Source organism: Haliaeetus leucocephalus, unplaced genomic scaffold, assembly GCF_000737465.1.
Source record: "Haliaeetus leucocephalus isolate CR32 unplaced genomic scaffold, Haliaeetus_leucocephalus-4.0 Scaffold317, whole genome shotgun sequence".
NCBI lineage: Eukaryota > Metazoa > Chordata > Aves > Accipitriformes > Accipitridae > Haliaeetus > Haliaeetus leucocephalus.
The window spans coordinates 1,686,913-1,708,961 of record NW_010972753.1 but is presented as its reverse complement, the minus strand read 5'-3'; the positions used below and the strand labels follow the sequence as shown (position 1 = coordinate 1,708,961).

Genomic DNA, 22,049 nt, shown 5'->3' with positions numbered 1-22,049 from the left:
TTAGTAGCCAGTTAATATCCGAATGGTCTAAACGTGTTTTCCACACTCGGAGACCATGAACATTTGGCTGGCATATGGCTAATCTAGATCACTAACAGTGGACAGCAAGCTCTTAAAAATTTCATTATCAGAATGCATAATTTAATTACCAGGATGCCCTGTCACTCACACACCAAACTGCTTGATACACTGGTAGTACCTGCATACTGCCTGGACTGGAAGACTCATCTAGCACTTTCCCAGTTTACAGGCAGACTTAATATCTCTCCATCAGGTCTAGTTTTTCATGTAGCTGCAAACGGCAAACTTCATGTTCTTACATACAATTATTGACTAAACAAGCAGAATGCAATTTACCAATAATGCCTCAACATTATTCACTTTCAGCTAACATTAAGTTTTGAAGGCTCTCAATTAAAACATCCCAATGTAAATCTCAATGTAAATGAATCTCTTAATTTAATTCACTGAAATATTTACCTTCTACATTTGCTGCAACAGCTGTTAAACATATTCATTGGTGGGGTGCATACAAAAAAATCAGTCTCTGGTTTTGTGTCAGCCTCCTTACTTTAGGGCAAACTTCCACCTTCCCACCTCACTCATTGCAATTTGGTTAGGATGACACGCCGCACTTTTCCTCTGTTCACTTCATTTGCAGAACCAAAAAAACCACAGCAGCCAGTTTGCAGGTCCCAATTCCCATTTTATCAGAATATTGTCCCCATATCTTGTTCTAGAGTCTTTTGAATATTTTGCTCATATTTTGCACTTTAACAGAATTACTACTGAGTCATAATTTCCTTATAGCTTGTGTCTGTTGAATAAAACATATCGTTCAATTAACTAACTTAGTTCTGGGATGACAGCACAATTATAACATTCTCAATTATTTCATGACACCCTGATACAGGAAAACAAGTTATCATAATTTCCCCTGCTTCCAAAGGTGATGGAAATACTGCTTTTCCTTACGGTTTTTTTAGCTACTTGCTATCACTTTCCCCATCCTCTCACACTGCCTCCCAAGCTCCTATTAAAGAACAGCACCCTTGCGTGAATCAGGAACATAAGAAATTTCAGAACAGCCATAGGGCAAATCGCAATTACAAAACTTACAGTTTTTCTGAAGATTTTTTCAGAAATTTTTTAAGTCAATTCTGTTCAATAAACATAATTTCTTCATATTTTTAATAGCTATAAAATTACACCACAGTCTGACTGCTTTTGCTGCTTGTTATTAATCAAACATACAGTACTGATTTCACACTTAGGCTACATTTTAACTTTAACATCAGCTGCCTTAACATCTGTTCACCCCTGATCTGCATAAATTAACAACAGACATCTCCACATTATGCAGCTTCTGAAGTCTGTCTTCACCCTGGAGCTTTTTCGACACTCAGACTACTTAAGAAAACTGTTGTTTCTCACACTAAAATCATAAATTACAACAGACACACATATGCACACTGCACACATAAGTGTTGAACGAGGTTCTGGTCTTTTCCTGGTGTCATGTTTGATAAAATCAGAACAATATCATCGTGATACCAGAATTATACCTCTAATGTTTAACAGTATCTCAATTTGTACTCATATTAGCCTTAAAAATATTCATATTTCCTATTCTATCAGAAAAACCCCCACACCAAAACCAATAGTCCCGTTATCCCCACTCCCCAAACCTGTAAGATCACAGAAAACCCCCATCTAGGGTCAGTCTCCTCTTATCTAATACAGATAACCTGCATTTGGGCTAGCTGTCCAGACTCCCTTTCTCATCAAACGGAGAGAAAGAGGCATGCGCAGGGTCCAGCTCACCTCATCCTGCGGTAGATCAGTCTAAAACCGGCCAAGATGAAGGAAGCAGTAACTATTACATACGTCCTCTGGCCAAAGGGAGTAAAAATGAGAAATCTGAATGGTATGTAGTGATGTATATAGCAGATACCTGAAGTTAGATCAGTTGAGTAACACCCTAGTGTCTGTACTCAACCAAGGATGCCGAGATGCAAAACAGAGCCAAATAAAACACACTAAAAGATGACTGGATTTTTGCTTCTGGAAGTGAGTGTGGAGCTTTGAGCAGGCCCACAACTTTAGCTCATGACTGCATTCACTGTAAAAGGACCACAGGAATCCTCACTTTCCTACTGGACTTAGTTTAAATGATGGAAATTGGTTTCTGTCCAATTTCTTCCCACCCTTTTGGAGTAGCCTGTCTTGAATTAATTGCTTATTTGCTACTGTCTGCATCAATGGCCCATGTCAGAAACTTCTGTTTTGGGGTCTTCAACAAATGGGCAAATGACAAAGCGAACCAAAAAGAATATTCAGGAGAATAACCCAATTCACCCAAAGGAATACCAAACTCACCCGAAGAGGATTTAGACTGAAAGCATTTGACTCCATTTAAAGCAATGATGTGCATTTTTCATTTGTATTTATGTTATCACTAAAGCTATGATAAAAGTGCAGCCTTCAAGTATGGACATTCATACACTCAATATCATGCATACAGATTTCCAATTTTATGTTCAGACACTAGTAAGATATTTTTGGTTGAAAGTTTTTTGATCACATGTCTAGTCAGTTCTTTATATCTGAAAGACCAAGACATCTCAATCATTCAAAAGCTTACTCAGTTTCAAAGACAATGATGCATTTAACCATTATAAAATAATTTTTATATATATATATACATATTTGAAAGAAGTTCTTCATGGCATTAGTTCTTTTTATGAATCTCTTAATATTTTAAATGGCAAAGACCACAGCTACTGGCAAGGGCATTTCTGTATCTCATTTTCCTTTTGCCCCAACTTTGCAGAAGTCTTTTCTCTCTCAAATGTACTTAATTTTAAATTACACTTTTTATCATGATAATAAAAATGTCCTGAAGAATGCATTCTTTATGCAAAGAAAATAAATTTCTAAATATTGTTCTATCTGAACTGAAGAAAAAAGGGATTATTTGTCAGTTCCATCTGTTGGTTACATGCTTTCATCAGTCTGGACATAACTTTTATGTCCTAGAGTAATCCATCACAGCAACATTTTATCCTAGAGTGAAACACAAAAGCTTTAATGAAACCATTCCATGGTTTTCAGCACATTACAGGCTTACTAAAATTAAAGGCCCAGACGGACATCCTGTGCTACGCCGCCCTATGTGCAAGGGTTCAATCTCAAGGATAACTTTGACAGGAATACAACTTTATTTACATGAGGAAATTTTGACAGTCAAGTGGTTCATTGAATAAAATCACCTTATAAATTTTCCCATAATTCCATGATTGCTCAAATTGAGAACTCAAGATCTTTTCCTCCCCTCCTTCTTTGAGGTTATACTGCACTGAGAGATTAACAAGAAGTCAAACTGAAATTTATCAGTTTCTAAAGTATGCTTGTTTCCCCTTGTCTAGAAAAGTTATCTGGGGCTACTTTTCCGCATTGTAAAACACTGGGATGATTACCTCTTAACTTTGAAAAGTTCTACTAACAGGTTTAATTTCAATTGAGCTTATGAGAACAAACTGCAGAGAAATCATTTCAGAAACAATTTTTCAAAGCATACAAGAGTAAATCCATATGCTGCTGAGATGAAGCACAATAAAGCATCATTGAGATAATCTATAGTTAAAATGATGGTGTATGACTTATGATTAAGCTTCATTACCTGCAGAGCAAGGGGCTTCCATCTCATATTTTTCAGTAAAGCTGGTGCTGAGGTAAGCATGCTCTGAGGTCGCTTTTTCAAAGTTAAGATAACACCACTCGGATCCTCTCGTAGTGCATTCACCAAATTTTTCAACTGCCACCCCACCTGGTAACCAGTAAAATCATTACAATAAAATTGAGGTACAGTATTCAATATGTAATGTTCCCTTTTTAAAAAAGATTAGTAAAATAACATAATAGGAGTGTGTAGATATATATATATTAAAGGAGATTAACTCTAGAAATGTCAGAAATTAATTACTGCATAAAAATGTCAACTAAAATTATTATTATAATGCATTAAGATGGATATGCATCATTTCAGGTTTTAGAATTAATAAACTACTGTTACTCCGCTGTAAATGCACAATTAAATCTCAAAGTGTTTTCAAAATTAGCTCTTGTACATAGACTTTAGAGACTAGAAAGTTAAAAAGCCCTGGCTTCTGCATTGACAGTTAATTCAAAACTGAGCATTTTGTACTCCATGGTTACTATTTAAAGTCCACTAACCACATGTAGTCATACTACTTCTACTCCTAGCAGTTATGCAAGCACAAACCAGTTCAGGAAAATCTTCTACTCTTCACACTGCTATAAAAATAAAATCAGAATTACAAGGCCTTTTTTTTTAAATAGCACTTCTTTCATGACTATTTCAGAAACAAATACAGTAAATTAATGACAGAAATGTAGTCTAGCCACTACTTGAGTATTAGCCCAAAGTAAAACCTTCCTAATTGAATTACAGCATTTTGAAATATTCTGAAATTAAGAACTTGACTAACATGGAAAGCAACAAGTCTTTATTTATAAACGCAGGATAGAACTTTCTGAATCATTTACTTCGCATGTTTGAAAAAAGTACTTCAAATATTAAAACAGTACAACCCATGACAATGGTTTTCAGTCTAAACAATGCCTGATTTTACGTATCTATTATTCAATCCCTGTATTTTCAAGTCTGGCACCTAGAGTGGCAATACATAGAATCATACATCCCTTGAAAATCTTGGCCTGTAGACTTAGAAAGTGATTATTTCTGTAAACTTGACAGCTTTTCCACCTTTTTCTCTCTCTCTTCCACTAAACAAACAAGTAAATTTTCCTGATGTTTAAAGGATCACAGTTACAAAATTTTCCTGCTTTTGCAATTTGTACAAGAACAATGTTAAGAAGAAAACTATCCAATTGAAAAGTTAAATTCTACTGAAAAAACATCTAGAACTCTGAAGTGATAAGGTAACATCATCTTAAAATGGTTACTTTATATCATGTCAATATATTTGAAAAAAATCAAATAGGCAATGTGAACAAAGAGAATGCTGATGTTCCTTATCACTGGTATAGTGCAACATGACACAAATATATATTTGTTATCTATGTTTAAGCAAAGCAATCACATGTAGGTTGTTGCTACTTATTTTTTTACCTTATTCCCTATTATACCAAAACTCGCTTTGTTTGCTCAGTATCACTTATTTTAAGAGCCGATACTCCCATATGAGCATGCCGCTTAAGCCAGCACTAATGCTTACCAACAACCCTGAATCACAGACATGGTTCAATCCTCAACACTCTTCCTCAGCTACTGTGAACCTGCTTGTCCTGTTCTCACCACAGCAAACTTCATTATGTCCAGGATGCACTTCTACAGTAATATTATTGCAAACAAAGAAACAGGGTGCTACAACATGCATCTCTATGCATCATTTTCCAGCTTCCACAGAAGACTTCCAAGCATGCTGGAATTCTTATTTTCAGTCCAATGTACTAGCCATATGGCTATTATACTTTAAATAAAATGAAACATGAACGTAATCAGCTTCAGCCCAATTCCCACATCCCAGTGAAGTCTCCATTCCGTTTCAACAGTATCGAAACCAAGTCTCTGTAAGTTCCAGCTTTGTGTCTTAACATTATGATTTTATAAAAAAATACCTTGCTATTTACAATACTGTTTTCCTATTCGGAGAGACTTCCACCGCTCCTTAGAAACAATATATTCTCCATAGTTCCATAATGCCACCGTGGGCATACGCAAGGTTTCATTTGCTACCCAAAAGAAGGAATTAAAGGCTTACAGTTCATGTAAGGTATCTCTGTATAAAAGCTACTGTACGCTTTAATTCCCTAATGTAACAACTGAAGACAGATTTCTGGAGAGGAATCCTTCTGCTGAATAAAGCAGCACAGGGAGCCTTGAGAAGAACATGATGTGGCCCCAGTTAGGGAGTCAGGATATAAAATTCTTGCCGTTTAAGTTGGTAGGTCACTGCATGCGAAAGCTGTGCTTTAAAGCCATCTGTTTCTCACTGAAATAGCCAGAAGAATATAAAAAAAATTGGGGATTTTTGGTTACACTGGCAGTTTTTAAATTATTTTAAATGCACTTTCATACTTTGCAGAGATAGACCATATCGTGTATTTCAATGACACCTTACATTGCAATAAATGGGAGATTAGTCTCTTTATGAGGGTTAGGGGGATTAAAGAAAAAAATCACTTCAAAGCACTGAATCTGATGTATTTAATTTAGAAGCTCATGAATACAAACAATTTAACTTAATTTTTCAGAGGAAAATTCTGAGTTTACTATAAATTTCAAAGGAAGTTCATCCTCTGCTTTTACTTAGTTCCCTGACAGGAGTTTTCTGGCTAGTTCAGACAGTCCTTGGTTGCTTCTCATCTTTTGAGCAGAAACAACTAACTTGGCCTAAGAGGAACAAGTCACATAAGAGGCTGTCAACAAGAAATTGAAGGAAACTGATGTCCACATAGGAGGCATGCTTTCAGTTCCCACATAGTTTAGATCCCATCAAAATTCAGATTGACACAGACTAAACAGAAGCAATCTTACTTGAGGAGGTCAGGTTGGAAAGCAGAAAAGGCAGTGAATATACCTGGAACTGAAAACTGTTCTCTAGAAATCCACTTCAGTGATATGCAATCCACACTTTCTTTTAAGTGTGATTTGAATTTATTCTCTCTAATCTCTCCTTAGGATCTTCCCCGTTCTCATTACCTCCACAGTTATCAGTTCTCAACTTCTATTCATCAAGTTTTTGGGCAGAGCTTTCAAAGTCCCTACCACATCCTTTTTTCTGCCTATGTACTGCAAAAATGGACAGTAATAAGAAAGTTTCATTACTGGTTTGAAAATTCAATAGATAAGTAAAAGGGCTGTATTAGCAGATGACTTTACTTACATTAAAACAACCCAAGCAATGTATTTTTAAAACAGCACGCTATGCTGACCAGGTACCCGTTTTTAAGAACCAAGCCAGTTACCGTTGCTTGCTTTAAAATAAATTTACATCGTTAAACCAAGTGCCATCAGCAAGCAGTGGTCAGGAGAGGTCTCTCGAGCGGCAGCCTAAGCCCAGCGCTGGGTTTTGCTGCGCGGTGCCCGAATCACTCCTGGCTGCCGGTGCAGCTCACGGCCGAGGTCGGGGCCACAGGGGTTTTTTGGTGAGGAAGGAGGAGGGCGATGGGCTCGAGGAGCAGCACGGGAAGGCGAGCACAGCACGCAAAGATGGGGAACTGGGGGAAAGAGGGAGAGGAGAGCGAGGGAGCAGCACACTTCTCCACCACCTGGAGTGTGCCAGCACCCACTACCCCAAACAGCAGGAAGCTTTGGCAGGGGGTGCTGGTAAAGGTCTGCTCCCCCAGCCGCCACCTGGGGAAAGAAGATGTCCCCGAGCAAGATGAGGCATATTTTAAAAGACCCCGATGTTTCTTTGGCTTACAGCAAGCACATCTGGATGACAATATTACAACAGCCTGAAACAGAACCCTTATTTTGAATTCCTATTCTAAATTGCCAAGAACTTTAACATTTTAAACTATTAAAAAGTTGCTTTTAAAGTAATGACCTTTTTTCCCCAGATGAACCTATTGTCCCCTTCATGACAAGCTTGGAAAATTGGTAGTAATCTTCCCTTTTTCTGAAAGTAAGTGTGACCATTCATCGAATCTTTTTTTTCCACACAGACGCACCCATGACAGTATTCCAAAATTTCTGTGCTCATTCATGACTTCTGTGAGTACTGCTGTACGTTATGAGCCAGAGAGGAGCTCTGTAAAGTATTAACATGCAGGCAGCTCAAATACAATTGGATGGACCTAAACCAAGTATTTTTAGGATGCTACAAGATCCAGTACTAAATAACCTACAGTCTGAAAAATCTAACACATGTATCCCAAAGAAACCATGGAACAGCTGCGTCATTTAAAGGCAGTGTGCAAATCTAATACACACTGAAACTACATCATCTAGAGGGTGGAATTATAGTCAAATGATAAATAGAACAGAGTCCACATTTTTACAGGCGTGTTCCTGTTCAAAGGGTCACCAGAGTCCCACAAAATTTAATGGGAGCTTTTTGCTTCCATGAAAAGAAAACGTTGGGGTTTTTTTTTCCGCCAGTTACAGTAATTCTTTCCTGACTTGCAGATTTGTAAAAGGGAAAAGTAGTAATATCTTCACACTTTTGAAGGAAAAGTAATATCCTCCTGCTAAATATAACCTGCAAAGCCATGTGCTATTTTCTAGCTAAGCAAATATGCAAAATCCACTCTAATGTTTAATTTTAAAAAGTTACTGGAATGGGGAGATAATCAAAATTCTTATTCTTTCAATGTTGCCTAAGTGCATGCAGCGAGAGCTCTTCGGCTTATCAACCATTTCAAGCTTCAAGTTTTTACTCATTTTTCAGGAAAAAAAAAAAAAGAATTTCTAGGAGAAAAGTGTATTCACCTTAAGAAATGGGTGTTTTTTTAAGCACTTCCATATCTATCAAACATCTTGCATTTTATAAATAAGAATTAGTGCATAAGAAAAAAAACAACCAACCAACACTGCACTTCAAATCACTATCAAACCTAGCATGTTTTTAAGCGAGTCAGAATCTGACCAGAAACTATCTGGCGTCATGCTGGTAAATTAACAGATTGATTTCCATAAACACTGGCCAGAAATGAGGATGGTCAGCTGGCAGCCCTATGAAACACATATGTTAGCAGCAAGCATCTCCTTCCCTTCCCCCAGCTGCAGATGCCTGAAAAGGCTAAAAAATAATGGAAGGCCATAGGTCTTCCACCCCCAGAAAACATTATTGGGTGAGGAAACCACAGAAGGATGTTTACAACATGGACTACCACAGAGATGAAAGCTGTATCTGTATGCGGTAGGAGAAGCAGATGCCTTTCAGGGATTTATCCAGCTTCTTAAGCTAGCATGATAACGAACATCCAGGCTTACATAACAGTTTTCTCCCAAAGAGGAGAGGTTAATAATATTGTGATTGCATACGCTGCAATTCTAATTAAAGAGTGTTTTGGCTATGTTATCTAAATAAATGCAATTTTAATCCAATGTTAAAGTCAGTTCCGTGCATCCCTAGAATGTCAGTGATCATACCGTACTGTACCGTTGCCCAAAGTCACAGCAACACAGTTTGTATGTAAAGTACATTGAAGAAAATCACATCCTTTACTTGAGAAAATCCTGATGTTTCACTAAAACTTTTGCTACTACCACCAAACTATGAAATAAGTAATTTTTATATTCATTTTTGGCTATGTAAACTAAAGCTCACGATTAAGAGACTTTCCCAAGAATAAACTAAGTTAGGACCCAAACGGAGAGCTCAATACGGAAGGTACTGCCTCTCATTAAGCTGCTCTAATCGCATTTCCCTGTCAGAAAATGTATCTGATCCAGAGCCTAACTTCTGACTGATTTTATTACCTTGCTCCTTTTAGGTATTTGCACAGCTCAGTTCCACCATAATTCAACAAACTTCACAAATGTTGGCTACATGACAACAGTGCACCTCGGTAACGGAGACAAGCATCTGTTTTATCCGTGAGGGAACTGAAACTTGAATTATCCAGGGACACAGAACCAGTTCTGTATTGAAGCTTGGACAGTGTTTAACAACAATGCTTACCTTTCACTTCTCACTGATAGAATCAACCTTCAGTTCAGAGCTACCTCACTGTTTTGCTTTTGAGTCATTGCTAGCAACATCCTAGAACAAATAAACGATATTTGTTGGGAACAGCAAAGACTCCAACTTCATGGGTTTGATTATATCCTATTTGACAGATGTAAAGTCAGTGACTAGGTACAATTTTTGAGGAAAAAGTGTCTCACTTCCCTATTTCATGGTATGGCTCTAAAAAATGGGGTTGACTGCAGTTCTCTCAGTTTTGGTATACCTCTGAAATTTGAGGCATCCTCCCTCACTTGGGTGCCTGCTCTTCCCCACAGTGACACTGTCACCAGCACGATGATGGTAAGGCTCCTCTCTCTTCAACCAGGAGTACAGATAACCAGAAGAGACAGGCACTGGCAGCTGGGAGGGGTTTCATCCAGCCTTCCATCCACTTGCGGAATGTGGATCTCAGCATTATTTAGCCTCAAGGGGACTAAATTCAGCCTTTCAAACCCTGGAGAGGTGTCTCAAGCACCAAGAGGTGCATAGTTCCAGGTTAAAGGGCTTCCCTGAAGGCAAAGCCCTGCGCTGATGGGAATACACGTGTACGAAGCCCAGCCACACAACAGGCAAGAAACCACCAGGTCCCCACGCCAGGAGCAGGGAAACGAGGGTTCTGGCCCCAGTTCCCAGTGACCGCTTTTTTGTGTAATATAAACGCAATACAAACCACACACATACAGCAGGGAACAGGGTCTGAAAGCCACGTTGTGATGAGCAGCCCCTACCCCTTCTTCAGCAAGGGCACAGACACTAAACTACTATGGGAATAAAGATGCTGCCTCCAGACTCCTCACCTGGCCTCATTTTCAGGAGCTTCCAGGGAAGGTACGGAAAGCCCAGCTGCCTACGTCCGTTTCGGCAGGGCTCCCAGCAAGGGTCAGACCTCCGCTGCCCGAGAAGAGCATCCCTGGGTGGCCACAGGTGAGCACTAAAGAAACTTAAGTGCTGATAAACGTCTAAGCAGGCGCAGAGAGTTGGTGGTACGAGCCGAAGGCTCAGGCAGGATTGAGGCAGGCTGGATCACACCCAAGTTTCCCGCAGATTTAAGCTGCGGTATGGATGTGGGTGGCCTCATCCTTCCTCGGGGGAAGGGAACAGCCCAGTTCTCTGTGCTCCACACGGCGTAAGGAACATGCTGCTCGGGAGCGACCCTGCCGTGTTAACCCACCACAGCCACATCTGCCTTACACTGACTCGTTTGTGCTGCTGCGTGCTTCAGCTCACAATGGGAATTTGAGGCACGCGCGTGCGTGCATTGCGTATTCTCATATTCAAATTCCCCAAATGGGGAATTTGTCCTGGAATTAAAATAATAAATAAACCTACATGCATACACACATATATAAATAATTCTGTTTCAGATTAGATTTACATTATCGCAACTTAATATTTTAGAATGATTCCAGTGAGTCTGTAATTCCAACAGTCTTTGACACGCTCCCACTTTTCAGTGTATAAATAAACTACCTGAGATGCCCAGCTGCCCTGCAGCTAAATAGTGCTGCTATCCTTGAAACAGATGTTTCTTGAGACTGAATTTGTACAGTGAAAATAAACTAACATGTGTACAAAGAAATTAAAAAAAAAAACAACCTCAAAACCTTAAAGGTCACTAATAACCGAGCAACCGAAAAAAAACCAAAACGCCAAAAGCCTTTGAGTGAGCTGAAAACTTACGTAGCATCACTTAGCTAAAGGAAGGACAAGGATAGGGAGTTAAAAAAAAATTGTTATAATAAAGCAGTAATTATTTAGCCATGAGAGTTCTTTTCTTTTTCCACTTTACTGCTATTAAAATAATCAGCCATAGACTACGTATAACGTTCAAGCCACTGAGATGTTCTAAGCCAGTACTGAGGGTTTTTTTTTTTAATAAAAATTTACATATTCAGAGTACATCTACTCAAATCAGGCATAGAATCTCCCTGCTTTAATTTTTGTTCCCTCATGACACAGCATTAACTTCCTTTTCTTACTGTTGTGCTCTACTTTTACAACTATCACCGTCTTACACTTCCTCACAATTACCTCCTAACTTCATCAGAATAAGATAATGAATTATGCAACAGAAGATCAGGCTGGAACCTGAAGATCAGCTGTGTAATTTACACAGCTGCTACCTGCACAAAGCACAGAGGTATTCAAAACTACTGAATGCTAACTCACACGTGGTCCAGGCTGCGCACAACTGTAGTATCAGCCAAGTAATTTGCACAACTTTGAAGACGTCTCTCCTTACCTTTCATCTCCTTCTCTACAGCGTACTTCAATTTTCAGCAATGTCAGTTAAAAGGGAGATTATTAGCAGCAGAATAATAGCTGCCTCCCCTTCCAAATACACATACCTGAACTGACACTAACAGTAAGCCTTTCAGCCTGTTCTTATGAGGCAGAAAGAGTAATATACTCTGTATTCTGTTCTATAGGCATCAACATAGTTAACAATCAAAACCTCCAATTCTACTTATTATCTGCTACCTGGGAATAAAACATATGCTCTAATCGTACATTTCACACACCAGAGACTAAGAAATTTTGAAAGAATTATTTTAACTGCAGAATTTGCAGTATTCTCACTATCAAGAACACACTGTTAACACTGTAATTTAAATTGCCTGCAAATACAAATTGTACCAAGATCAGTAGTCAGTAGCAACTACTATGAGAGTATGAAAATAATTTTTATCAGGAATATATGCAAAAAGTTTTTGGCAGCACATTGTCTTCCGGTATTTCTGTTGGAAATATTAATACCATTTACAGCACCTCTTAGAGGACTTTTTTTTCCTATGGAAACACTACCATATGGGAAAAAAAGCAAAACATAAAACAACTGCACAAAATAAATAAATTAAAATCCATCATCTCCCAGTATGTTCTGTACAGAAAGACGAATTTAACAATTAGATCACAAGAATACTCCAAAGAATACTGCAGCAGTTCTTAGCAGATACACCCTCAGGAGTATGGTCATACGTATAGCTTGTATAGAAATACTTGATTTGGCTACAGACTCAGTCACTTGGCTATCACCAGTGGTGAAACTATGAAGGCCCACCGGTGACATCCACAAAAACGTCAACTGATACTGCAGCAGCATCTTAATACAATTACACTGCTTCTAAAAGACACATTGGTGCCTTCAAAGTCAGCCCAACTGTGTATTCCCAAACTGCAGCCACTGCCACACAGAGCAGTCTATGTCATCAATTACAAAAGAACAACTTCTTTTCCCCAAAGAAAAATAATGGAAGAAGTCAATAGTCTGCTGAGTGGCTATTCCTATATGTTCATCTAATCACATGAGTAAACTACCAGGGCTCACCGATAATAGAGCTGTCCATTCTGGGGCACAGCCACAACAGAAGACCCTACGGTTTTGAGTGAGCTGGGGGACACAGCAGATGGCAACCGGTGACCAAGACCACAACCAGCTGGCAGGGAAGGCTTCTAGAAATACAGTGTATGGCCACCGAACCCACGTCCCAGTCATATGAGAGGATGGGCATCTTCCGTTGCACCAGTTTCTTCTATTCCTTCCTGAAAGGACTCCTACAGTAATCCGAACTTCTCAGCGCTTGGCTTTTACACAGCTCCATCGACAGCGTACCAGTCCCACAGGGGAGGCTTAACACGCCCAGCACATATTCTTCAAATGCTGTAGTGCACAGTAACGGCAGCAGAGGGGGGGATCAGGTGCTCTGGAGCGCAGATCCAAAAGCACACGGAAAGTGGGATGTCGGTGCTGGGGTTGCAGGACCAAACCTGCCACGCACAAAGCCTGAGGCAGTGAGGAGCAGTTTCCGTGACCACTTGTGACTTATGAGTCACCCTGCCAGTGTTCCTTTCCATTTTGGGGCACTGTCAACCAGGGTTAATGCTTTCAGCTAAGCCAAGCAGGTTGACTTTAAATTAAGCTAGAAGCGCTCACATAGTTAAGCTCTGGTATCATCTAGGAGAGGGGTAGCTCCTGAAAGGCAGCACAGCGTGGCTTTCTGCTGCAACTGAACTAATTCCACTAGCTGGTGACACAGGTGTGTAGTTAAGCATGAAAATTTCATGTGGAATGAAAAATGGGAAATTATTTAAAGTTTGGCAGCAATAAGAAACAGCGTGGGCTGGCCAAGCGTACGCTGCTCTAACACAGATGCAACAACGACTTGTTTGTTAGCCGATTTGTCGTGCCAGACTTAGAAGTGCAAGTGGATGCCCACACTGACACATCACGCTCGTTACATAAAAATGAGCCTGTGCTCATCAGTGGTGTGCGTTTTCACAGCTCCGAACAAGCCCCAGGATTAATGAAAAACAGATTCCATGGACAAGAGCACCCAGCATTTGCGCTGCAGAAATGGCAGAGAGTCCTCACCCATTCAAACTCCAAACTCCAAATCCGAGTGGGGCAGTTCTCAAAGCAGAGACACTTTATCCATGGAGCTACTGCCGATGACCTCCATTAATTTTATTTTCCCAAATATTTACTTCATTTAAAAAACATTTGTGGAAAACTAAAATGAAATCTATCTACATACACAAAAATGCCCGCTTTCCTAACTCCTTAAAAGACTAACTCCTACCTCCTCTTCAGAGTACCTGAGAATCCTTTCTCCCTGGAGAATATTTCTTGGAAAGCACGACATAATTAATCTGTATTTGTGAAATTTGTCAAGTTGTTTCTCTTTTTCATTTATACTCATGTAAAAACATTTGCACTCACCATTGGGAAACAAAACATCATCTTTCCTCACACATTTCATTTCTGCAATATCACACTTCCCTGACATATGGGATATGAAATAATATATTTCTATGTGTATTTGCACATCTATGTAGAAAAGAGATCATAAATAACACCATATAATCTCAACGCAAATTCCACACTAAAGGGAATTGCAAATTCACAAAAAGATTTTTCATTTTGAGAGGATCATGACAATTTAGCTCCTTTATCAGTATTACACAATACTTATGGAGATTGAAAAAAAAGAATAAAGAATTAAACTGAAATTTTGAGAGGGCATTTGGAGGACAGACTACATTTGCCAAAATCGAAGTACAGTCCTCATATCCTGACAACTACAGAGAGCTCAGGACAGAGCCCTGCAGAGAACGAGGTTACTGCTATAAAGACTTCCATTAACATTTCTGAATAGACCTAAAAAGCTTTTAGATGTAAATCCCACCTACCTTTAAATATTTCTGTTAACATTTACCAAACCATTATAAACAGAGAGAGCCCAAGGATTTGGAGAGGATTAAAATCATGATTTGGGAGCTATTACTCTATCTCCTCTTCCATAAAAGCACATCCATGACAGCAACAGAAGGAAGCTGAGCACAGGCATATTTCTTTTGAACTTTTATGATCTTGCTGCACTGTTTTATTGTTCAAGTCAAGCATCATAAGAGAATAAAAATATTATTTTAAATGAAAGATGTTGTTAGTGGAAGTTGTTGTATAAGGTGTCAAACACGTAATGGCAAAATCTTGGACTGACACTGCTGTCCTCTCCCTTACACCCCTCCAGCCCACTTCCCCGCTGAATCTCTTTAGAAATACCATTTCCTTCAAAGCCAAGTTAATAAGGCCTTAAATGAAATATCTGTGTTCAAAAAAAAAACCTAGCTTGGATCTGAAACAGATCCTGCTAAACAGTGCAGAAGAACTGAATAAACAGAAATATTGGCAACGCCATTTTTCTACTTATAGATGTTTTGTTTTTCCCCAAATAAGACACCTACTGCAAACTCCATTTTGGATGCATACGCTCCAGATTCATATGCACCCCAAGTTCAGCATTTCCTATCAGCTGGAATTTCCCAGCTCCCCACAAACCCTGGGAGGTTCTGTTGAAGTTGAACTCTTCTCACTAATTGTACAGTGAATCTTAAAAAAACTGTTCCTTACTTTTTCTAAACAAAGATTAAATTAGGGTAAGGATCTAGAAAGGTATCATACCTGTCTTAAGTGTTTACCCTTGCAGAAAAGCAAGGTATGATCTTGTAAATGTATCCATCATGTTTCAGAGGAATTTTAGCAAAATCTTTTCCAAGTTTTTGTACTGTAAATACAAAAAGAATTCCAGCAACTCACTTCTGTGGACTTGGCTTGGCCCACAAGAGCCCACAGGAGTTTCCACACTAAGGAACATGCCACATAAAAGCTACGTGTTATCTATATACTACATGATTCCAAAAAATCCAATTTCAACAGCAACTTATAGGTGTTAAAGACATTAAACATACCAGCTTCTACATGAAACAGATTGGTAACTGACTGTCTTCACCTATTTTGCCAAATTAAACACATTTTTTCCATCATCTACATTTACAATCATTCTGATGAGTTTTAGCCAACAAACACAAATTTTGGGAATCCACATGTCTATCACGTGTCATATCATATTTGTATTAAATCCATAATCTATATCATACTTGTATTAGAAGTATATGCAATGTGCCAAAAATGCCTCCAAAATAAAGAAACTATGCACAGGAGATGATACAAGAACAGCCTGTTATTCAAGAATCCTACACCATCCTGAGTCTATACCTCCCTGTTTTCTGCTTGGAGTATTTCTCTACTGCTTTATCACTGATGCAACCACAAAGACAACAGTAATAATTCATGTAAGCAATAATATTGTTTCCTGCACTTTCAGTTGTTTAAAAGGACTATCTCGAGGCAAAATACACTCTTGAATTATATATGGGCAGAAACATGAGTACTGCAGTACAGTGCAAATTCTGAATTGCCTTAATGACTTTTTTGTTTGTTTACATTGGAAATATTTTAGACAGACAGGCTTTTAGAGGAGATTAAGGATGGAATTTACAGTGAAGTTTAAGAGAAGACAGTGCCTAAATCCTCTGAATTTTAATGGGGGAGTCATGCCTCTTAGTTACACAGCTGTTTAAAAAAAAATTCTACTCTGTAAGGCAAAACTGACACAGAAGATTCACATAGCTATCTAACCTCAATAAACCACAATTTAAAGGACAGTTTTCTGAACATTAACTTTTCACTGACTTTAGGCATAATCTTATTATTTTTTTATTTTAAAAATTCAGAAGATATTTACATTCCAGACATCCTGCCAGCAACAAGTGGAATACATCGTTATGCATGTTTTCTATCAACATCACAAAAGATCAGGGTAATCACTCTAAATCCTTTGATTTCACTGCCAAACAAAATAGTATGAAGATTAAGCATCAATACAAGCAAAGAGAGGATGTCAATAGAGAATTTAAAACTATTTGACACCCAGTATTAGGACATGTATAATAAAAATCAGTGTAAGTCACTTAACTATTCTCCTACTTTGTCATGCTGCTTATCTGAAAGCCAGTAGGCTTTCTGAAAGAACTAAAAGTACTAAAACCCAGGTATTAACTTCACTTCAACAAACAGAATACACTGAAATAACTGAAGAAAATACAGAAAAAAAGTTTTATCTCTAAAATAAATTTAAAGTTAGATTTTTTTTTTAGATTTTGATTCTCCAAGTACAAGACATCACCTAAGTTACATGTGAACAATACTTCCCTATTGCTCTAGTTAAATCTTTAAAAAATTTAGTCATAGTTATTTCTATAGTAACTACAAATGATAATGTATGATCAGTTACAAGGAGCAAGTTGAAAGCATAGGATCTGTTTATCAACTGATAAGCAGTATATGAAGTGTAAAAAAAATGCTATAAACAGAAAAGACAAAATGTAATATCTTCAGAATTATTTATCTCTGAAGTAAGAATCACTGTAAGGAATAATATCTCTTCTCCCCAGAAAAAAAAGATTCCTAGAACTGCACAGTAAATTCATTATGACAGGGGCCAGAGTACAAAAGGACTGACTTAGACTCTTGCCAAAAGAAATAAAAGGATTAAAATAATACTGCAACATTTATAGAAAAGAGCAAGAACTTGGGCTTTATAAATTGGAAAGTGAATGAAGTGCACCTCTGTAAAAGTAATTTGGGAGGTGCTATCACATTTCTAAGAGAACGCCAGCTGACTCTCACTGTGGGAAAGCGACACTAAAATACAAGGAAGTTACTTGTATACAATATCAACGATGTCAATTATTTTAATTATATTGTTGATACAACAAAGCAAGGACATATGTAAATGTGTGATTTAGCCTACTACTACACGTATCCTCTACAGCAAATGTTACTGCTAAAAATTAAATTGTCTTAGCTCCCTATGGTCTTTTTTCCTAGAGCTACAATCAACTCTTTTTTCTGTACATCTCAAAATACCTAGATTCACTAATGCAAGAGCCAAAACACTCCAATCCCACATTCGAAATTCCATCCAACTAGGTAAGAAAGCTCATCTTAAGGCTTGTCAAAACGTTTTTATTATTAGTGTTAGGAGTAAGAATCTGATCTTTCCATCAAATAAATGCAGTGTAAATGTGCCAAGAAAACGAGAATAAACACCTAGTTGATTGGAAATTTTCAAGTTGACAAGGCAACTTTGCTATATAGCACCATCAGAATTTGCTGGAAAAACTAGCTAGCATAAGGATCAAATGCTTGTTGATGTGCTTCTTCAGATGTGTATACATTTTGATAGCCAATATAATAATGTTCTAAAATGTTTTTCATATTAAAGTGATGTCATGAGCTTTCTTAGTGCAGAAATATAAAGAAATTAGTCATCAACTGTACATGTAAGTAATCATGGGATACAGTACTTACTAAGAATCTATATGGCCAAAAAAAGTAATAAAATTCACCCTAAGCTGCTCAGATTTATCAAATTACATTGCATAGCTCAAAAGATAGCTTCTCATCAGTTAAGGTCCACATATGTACTGTATATTTGCTATCAAACTTAGCTGGAGTGTAAACTGAAATATTGCACTAATTTGTGCAGAGGAGCTGACATGATGTACAATGGCCTAAACCTAGAAGCGGAACCCCATGGGGAATGACAAAACACACTTTTAACAAACATCTTCTATATTAATAATGGCGATCTAGGATATTTTTTTTGTCAGTTAAATTGCTCACAAGGACACATGTAATTAATATCATATATTGACTTTCACTACTCTTAAGAAACCTTATACTTTGGAAAAAGTATAGTTGCTTTCTATACTGACAGTCTGCTCTTTTCTGTTACGAAGCCTTACCTTAGAAAAGGTAATTTTATTTTAACAGTTCACCAATCCTAAATAAAATCACCAGGAAGCAACATGCATCTGTTCACACAAAGAACAATTTGCATGGTGTTAGTTTTCTTGCTTATCACATCTGAAAGATTTGTTTCATCTTAACTTTCCAAGTTTAAAAATCTGTATTTAAATTAAGCTAAGCACCCTATGGGAATTTTACATGCTTTTGTTCTCGAAAACCATGTTCTACACATTCCAGTAGATTTGGAAAGTAGTATGTTTTCCAGCTTCCGGGAAGTAATCTTGATCTTAAACCCACAAAGGCACATTTCCAACTCCCTGCATCCCTTCAACTGAAACCTTCCATTACACTAAACCCAACTGTTTATTAACAGAGCATGGGTAAGCAGAAACCACCCTAACATATCTCCCAAGCCACAGCTATTTAGCCTAATTGATACCTCCAGTGATACTCAGAGGATCAGGGCTTAACTTAAGAACTGTGTGGTTTCAAAAGAGAAAAGGAAAATTTAGATGTTAGAACAAATAATGATTTATAAAAACACATTTTTCTACACATTTCTTCTCTACACATGCTGATGTGCCATGACACCTCTTTCTCCAATTGACACAGAACATAGTTATACATACCACAGTTTGGTGGTTAACTTGAATCACTTCATCCCCAGCATGGATTTTCTTGCACCGATCTGCAGGTGACTGAATTTAAAATAAAAGAGATGATAAAGAATACAGTTCTTACTGGTCATCATCTCTCTTTCAGCAGTATGATTGCTAAGCTATGTAAATCAGGTTAGACTGATAATGACATTCTACTGTGAAATAAAGAATTAAAGTAATATTTAATAATTCAATTCATTGTTGTTGGAGAAAAATAATCTGTACTACTGTGCACAATACAATCAAATGTTAAGAAAGGTATGAATAATTTTTTATTAAAGTGTAACCGAGTCCTAAGGATTTTGTTTTAATTTCACTCTGCCAAAAGAGTGCTTTAATCTGCCTGACATCTCTTAAGCCCTGAAAGCCAATCTTTGACTGAATTTTTAACCTATCAAGACTAATTGGCAACTCCTCATAAAAAAAATATCACAAGATTGCTTTTTTATTCTACAATGTTTCATTATGTTGCAGAGAACTTCAGTAAATTACTATTCTTCAAAGACTACACAAGGAGAGAGGATTAGGTTAGGTACCAGCTAGGAAGATCACGTAAGTTACACGGTAACTTAGTTTCTGATCATTATTAGGGTGAAAGAAATGCAACCAGCATCAAAATCCTACAAAAAAAATCACATTTCAAAAAGCAAAGTAGTTTTGTTCTTTGATTTTGCCTCAATAAAACACCTCAACAACAACAAAAATCCAAACAAAAAGCCCAACTGTCCCCCATAAAGTGACAGCCCCCCAAAACTTTTCCTTCTTTTGTCTTCTATATTTACAGTAGACCAACTGTTTTCTGGAGGTAAATACCTCCAAGTTTAGAGGAAAATAAGTTCCTTCAGCTTTTCATAGAGTGACAACACTTTGATTTTTTTCTCTCAATAACTGTGGCTGCCAGCCTGTGAAGGCACTTTATCAACTTAAAGCTAGAAGGTGAGACTGACAGTTTGAAAAAAAAAAACCAAGCTGCTCAGGAGTAGGTTTCCAAAATGCTGCTATGAATTTTGCAGAAAGGAATGCAATTAAATTCATTTTCAGGTGAGATAAGAGGTCATCTAGAGAACATGCTCCAGGCCTGAAATGTGGACTGTTTGTAATAAGCTATGTACTACATCCCCATTCAAAACACATGTCCCATAGCTACGCCATGACTTTCTAGTGCAATTGCACGTAATTCAGGGCCTAAGTTAAGGACAGTGTTTAAATGGAAGCTATCCAAGAGAAACATGAGGCTGAAAGAAGGGTCACTCATGACGCAGTCCTAGAAGACATTGCTCAGAACATCCCAAATCAAGCTGGGCTAGTAAAAGTGTAATTTTACTTACATAAAGAACAGCAGCCTTGACTTTTTGGCACTACTTCAGCATTAAAGGTGTTGGCTGAGTGACATGGGGAAAAATTTTAACACTGGTGATTATGTTCTAATGATCTGTCTTCTGCCTGCCATTTCACTACTCACACTTACTCATTCATACCTCTAACAATCTTTATAATCCTCCTATGTAATATTGCTATTTTAGCTCAGATGCAGTTACACCTAAGACTTTCAAAACATAAATGCAAGCAAATCGTGTGTCATTACCCTTGAACTCTACAGGGCTTTATTACAATACAAACTTTCTCTTGTATTGACTTCAGCACTTGCAGCTTAAATCTTGACAAAACAGGTAGTTTGTGTAGCAGTTTGCCAAGCCAGTAAAATATGGTCTGAGAACCTTCAAATTGGAAAAGTCTACTTTAAAAAAAACCTCATTGCAATTATGCCTTGAGCACACTGCAAGGTAAAGTAAAAATAATTTATAAAGGCATCTCAAGGCTGCGGTCTTACAAAGAGGTTGCAGTTCTTGTTCCTTATTGCTTTTTCCTCCTAAGTAAAGAATACAGACCTTGCTGCAAAGAAATAGTATCTTTTATCATCACTATTTAAGGAAAACAGAGGAGAATTGATAAGCGCTTTCTTTTTTTAATGTATATGCTGATCATTAAGCAAAAGATCCATTCATGAAGTCCTACCAGGAGGAACAAAGTGTGTCACATGACAGCTATATCTTCATTAGCTGGCAATTCGGTTCAACAGGGAGTTGAACAGCAGATGGAAGTACCTGTCGCTGAGGGTCACGCATTGATACTGTACAAGCTATTCAAGAATCTGTTTAGGACTTATTCTTCAGCATAGATTTAGTTTTGTCCTTTAGGCTAAATGTTGTCTTTGTCCCATTCCCCCAGTATACCCACACTGTCTGAAAGACCAGTTTAGACCCCCTGGAGCACATTTGCTGCATGCCCAGAGTGGAGATTTTGGTGTTATTTCTTCTGAAAGGCCTCTCTTCCTGAGATCTAAGGGCACCCCACAAACTCAACCAGTGCACAGTAAGCGGGGACACTGGGAGCACCCCCTTCAAAGTTACACTCCTGCTAGAGATGCACTGCATGCTATTACTTTAGAAAATACTCTTTTTCTACTGAAAAAACAAATTACAAAATGGCCTTATTTGCAGAATACATTTG

General features: G+C 37.9%; 1 protein-coding gene across 1 annotated transcript in view; it reads right to left on the bottom strand.

Annotated features, from left to right (window-relative positions):
- The window catches only part of CNKSR2 (connector enhancer of kinase suppressor of Ras 2), a 177,758-nt gene that overhangs the window by 94,787 nt on the left and 60,922 nt on the right, over positions 1–22,049 (bottom strand). The window contains exons 8-9 of the mRNA XM_010571380.1: positions 19,509–19,577; positions 3,683–3,829 (exon numbers count right to left, since the gene is read on the bottom strand). Coding sequence (XP_010569682.1) covers positions 3,683–3,829; positions 19,509–19,577 — 216 coding nt within the window. The remainder of the gene's footprint in view (positions 1–3,682; positions 3,830–19,508; positions 19,578–22,049) is intronic.